The sequence below is a fragment of the Calidris pugnax genome, unplaced genomic scaffold, assembly GCF_001431845.1.
Source record: "Calidris pugnax isolate Ruff unplaced genomic scaffold, ASM143184v1 scaffold219, whole genome shotgun sequence".
Lineage (NCBI taxonomy): Eukaryota > Metazoa > Chordata > Aves > Charadriiformes > Scolopacidae > Calidris > Calidris pugnax.
This window is the reverse complement of record NW_015094507.1, coordinates 19,077,179-19,081,075: the sequence shown is the minus strand read 5'-3', so window position 1 is coordinate 19,081,075 and position 3,897 is coordinate 19,077,179. Positions and strand designations below refer to the sequence as shown.

Genomic DNA, 3,897 nt, shown 5'->3' with positions numbered 1-3,897 from the left:
GGAGGAGGAGGGTTCCCCGGCCCCCAGCGCCCGCCGACGGCTATAAAAAAAACCCCCCCGCCTGCCCCCGGGGTGGGCGAAGCGAAGGAGCCCATCGGAAAGCGGCGGAGGATGGAGGGAGGAGGAAGAGGGACGGGGTGCGGATGCTCCCGCCCGCCCCCGCCGGGATGCTCGCCCCTCTTCTCCTCCTCCTCCTCTTCTTCCTCCCCGCGTTGCCGGTCGCTTCCCAGCCCGGCCATAGCGCTCCTACCCTCACCCCGCAGATCCGCTCCTTTTTGGAGGCCCTGGGTGCCCGCCCCGGGAGAGGGGGACCGGCGGAACGGCACCGGCACCGGCCCCGCCGCGGTGAGTGGGGAGCGGAGATGGGGAGGGGGTGGCCATCATCCCCCCCCAAAATCCCTCTCGCAACCCCCCCAAAAGGGCTGGGTTGCCGAAGCGGCGAGCTCATCTCTTGCTCTCTCCTCCCCAGCCCCACGAAGCCTCCCGAAAGCTGGCGCAGTACACGCACCCCGTCCGGTAAGTGGATGTGTCCCCCCCCGGGGATGGGGATGGCGGGGGGGGAAGCTCCGGGTTCCCGTGGGGGGGAGGCTCTTGGAACCCCCGGTTCCCCGCTCGCTGCCGGGGCCCGTAGTGCTGCACGGCCGGGAAGGGGGGAGGGAGGGATGGAAGGAAGGAAGGAGGGAAGAGTCCCTTGGCCAAGCATCGTCTCCTCCGCCCCTTTTAATCCCACCCATGTATTTATGGAGATTCGGAGCAGGAAGGAGGGAAGAGTCCCTTGGCCAAGCACTGGCTCCTCCGCCCCTTTTGATCCCACCCATGTATTTATGGAGATACGGAGCCCTCAGCACGGGAAGGACATGGGCCTGTTGGAGCTGGTCCAGAGGAAGGTCAGGAAGATGCTCAGATAGCTGGAGCCCCTCTGCTGGGAGGACAGGCTGAGAGAGTTTGGGGAGAATCAGCCTGAAGGCTCCAGGGAGACCTTAGAGCCCCTTCCAGTCCCTCAAGGGGGGCTTATAAGAAAGATGGGGACAGACTTTTCAGCAGGGCCTGTTGTGATAGGACAAGGGGTAATGGCTTTAAACTAAAAGAGGGTAGATTCAGGCTAGAGATAAGGAAGAAATTTTTTACACCGAGGGTGGTGGGACACTGGAACAGGTTGCCCAGAGAAGTGGTAGGTGCCCCATCTCTGGAAACATTCAAGGTCAGGTTGGACGGAGCTCTGAGCAACCTGATCTACTTGAAGATGTCTGTGCTTATTGCAAGATGACCTTGCTAGATGACCTTTAAAGGTCCCTTCCAACCCAAACTATTCTATGATTAAAGTACCTTCAGAGTGATTTACCCATGGTCCCTTCTAACCCAAACTACTCTATGATTAAAGTACCTTCAGAGCGATTTAGCCAACTCAGTGCTTTGGAACTGACTGGTCCCGGGGCAACCGATTGCCAGCACTTGTGGATTTACCAGATCTTTAAGATGAGATGCTGACGTGCTTCTGTGGTGTGGGACTTAGACGTGTTACGCGGTTATTGTGTTTGGTTGGTTTTGGTGGCAGGGTTGGCTGAAACATCTTGCTCCTCATTCCTGTGCTCAGGATTAAGGGAGACGGGGGGTAGTTCCCAGGCTGTCTCTCTCTCCAAACCTCCAGTGTTCTGCAGGTGCAGGCACAGGAGAGTGGCAGGAGGAGGGGGTATGGACTGACTAAGCCAGCACTGCTGAGAAAACACCCAAATAACTACTGTTTTAATGATGATGGTAGCGATAGTCCCTGCCCTGTCAGCTCTGAAAAGGAAATAAAGAAAATAACTCTAGTGGAATCTGCAGGAGTCTGTATTCAGAAGCACCAAGCAGGTGTTGCAAGGAGCTTAAAAAGTAATTGCACAGGTAGTGCTTCCAGCTAAGACGCAGCTTTCTCTCAAATCTAGGCTCTGATCTTTCAAATACTGATGCCCAGACTACCCAAGGCATCGCAGGGATTCTTGAGTTCACTGTCACTGCTCCCACGCTCAGGTGTGAGTGAAAGCTGCTGGGAACACTGGGAATGAAGAGATGTTTCAAAGCCAGGGACAGTTTGTGCTGCAAAGGAGGCAGCACTCTGTTCAAGTATAGCCTAGAAAGTGCGTCTGTAATCGCTAGAAAACCATCTAGTGCTGTTTCTTAATGTATTTCTGTTCTAAACAATCCGTACCCAGCATTTAATTATGTTGCAATGCGCTCGTCTCTTACCTCTTGGGACTTCTGTTGTCTGGTTTCTTCCAGCTACTTCCAAACTATAAAGAAAAAAAAAAAAAAAAAAGAATGGTAGCTGAAATGGAACGGGCACTGTGGGGTATATTAATGGCAATATATTATCTCACTACCTGATAGACCTTGCTACACCATGATATCAGCAATTGTTGTGTTAATTTCTGGATTCAACACAGACTGCTTTAAAGTCTAGACCCAGGAGGCATCTCCTGTAAGGAGTCTGTTGGATGATTCCTCTTGAAAAGACAGGAGTTTGGGGTGAAATATCAAGGTCTGATCCCCTTAGACCTTTAACACTCCTTTCACCTTGAGATTTGCCTCAGACCATTGTAAACAATGATTTGGGCTGGAGACCTTCAGTAACAAAACTAATTTAATCCAAATATATTGGGGATTCTGTTTTGATGCCCGTTATATTGCCTAGGAATAGTTATTATTAGGGCAGTATTATTTGGATCAGATCCCCAAGTAACACTGTTAACGAGGTACAGAAGGGGTGAGTTTCAGATGCAGTGAATCTTCAGAGTAGTTTTGCTGCAAAACTATGGCTTTAAGTGCATCTTTATCTCTTCAGATGAAAATACAGAATCCACAGAGTTGTTTTTTTTTTTTTAATTTAAATGTAGAAAGCAGTTTAGCAATTGAGCATGTGAGGGGAAAAACTCTGCAGGATGCTTAACAGAATTTCACTGCTGTTTCTTGTCTGTCAGTGCCCAGGTGGAATATGTAATAACAATAAGCAAGCCTATTATATACTTGTTTCAGACTATTTTGGCCCAAATCAAGGTGCTATGATTACTTGTATCAGGAAGCTGAAGCACTTCTGAAAAACTTTCCAGTTCAAGCCACAATTTCCTTTTATGAAGACTCGGATAGTGAAGACGATGAAGAGGAACTGGAACAAGATTCAAGAACAGAATCGGATTGCTGATGGCAGGAAAGGCCAGCGCAGCTTCTAAGACTTAATTTAAACTTAATATAAAAATGTATTATACTATTTTTAAAGATAATTTATTTGTATGTAAGTTATTCTTAATAAAATGGAAATGTTTTCTAATTTTATCTGAGCCTTTTTCCTCTGTTCTATTCCTGTCCTGTTTTAGGCAGGGAAGGTATTGATTAGTATTTTTCATCTGAGGTCGTATATTGGAGAGGGATTCTTTACAAGGGCATATAGTGACGGGACAAGGGGTAATGGCTTCAAACTGGAAGAGGGTACATTTAGATTAGATACCAGGAAGAAATTTTTAGATAGTTAGTTTATAGGTATTAGGTATCAGGAAGACTTTTTTTCTACAGGCTGGTGAGACCCTGGCCCAGGTTGCCCAGAGAAGCTGTGGCTGCCCCATCCCTGGAGGCGTTCAAGGCCAGGCTGGATGGGGCTTGGAGCAACCTGGTCTGGTGGGAGGTGTCCCTGCCCAGGGCAGGAGTTTTGGAACTCAATGATCTTTAAGGTCTCTTCCAACTCTAACCATTCTGTGATATTTTGTAGACCACAATTTGAACATCAATTTTAGGAGCAAAGAACGGATGCCTTGCTTTAAAGGGTTGTATGGTTATGTGACTTCCTCAAAGTTTGAGGACACAAGTAAAGCTTTTTCACTGTGAGTTTTGTAGGCTCCATGCGGAAGCATATCAAGGAATCATTGG

At 48.7% G+C, this 3,897-nt stretch overlaps 1 protein-coding gene across 1 annotated transcript; it reads left to right on the top strand.

The window, feature by feature from the left end:
* The first annotated feature begins 85 nt into the window (after positions 1–85).
* On the top strand, positions 86–3,309 carry RIPPLY2 (ripply transcriptional repressor 2). The gene is made up of 3 exons (XM_014964495.1): positions 86–345; positions 470–516; positions 3,013–3,309. The coding sequence occupies exons 1-3, from the start codon at positions 112–114 to the stop codon at positions 3,176–3,178; spliced, it is 447 nt and encodes a 148-aa protein (XP_014819981.1). The 5' UTR covers positions 86–111; the 3' UTR covers positions 3,179–3,309.
* Positions 3,310–3,897: the final 588 nt, after the last annotated feature.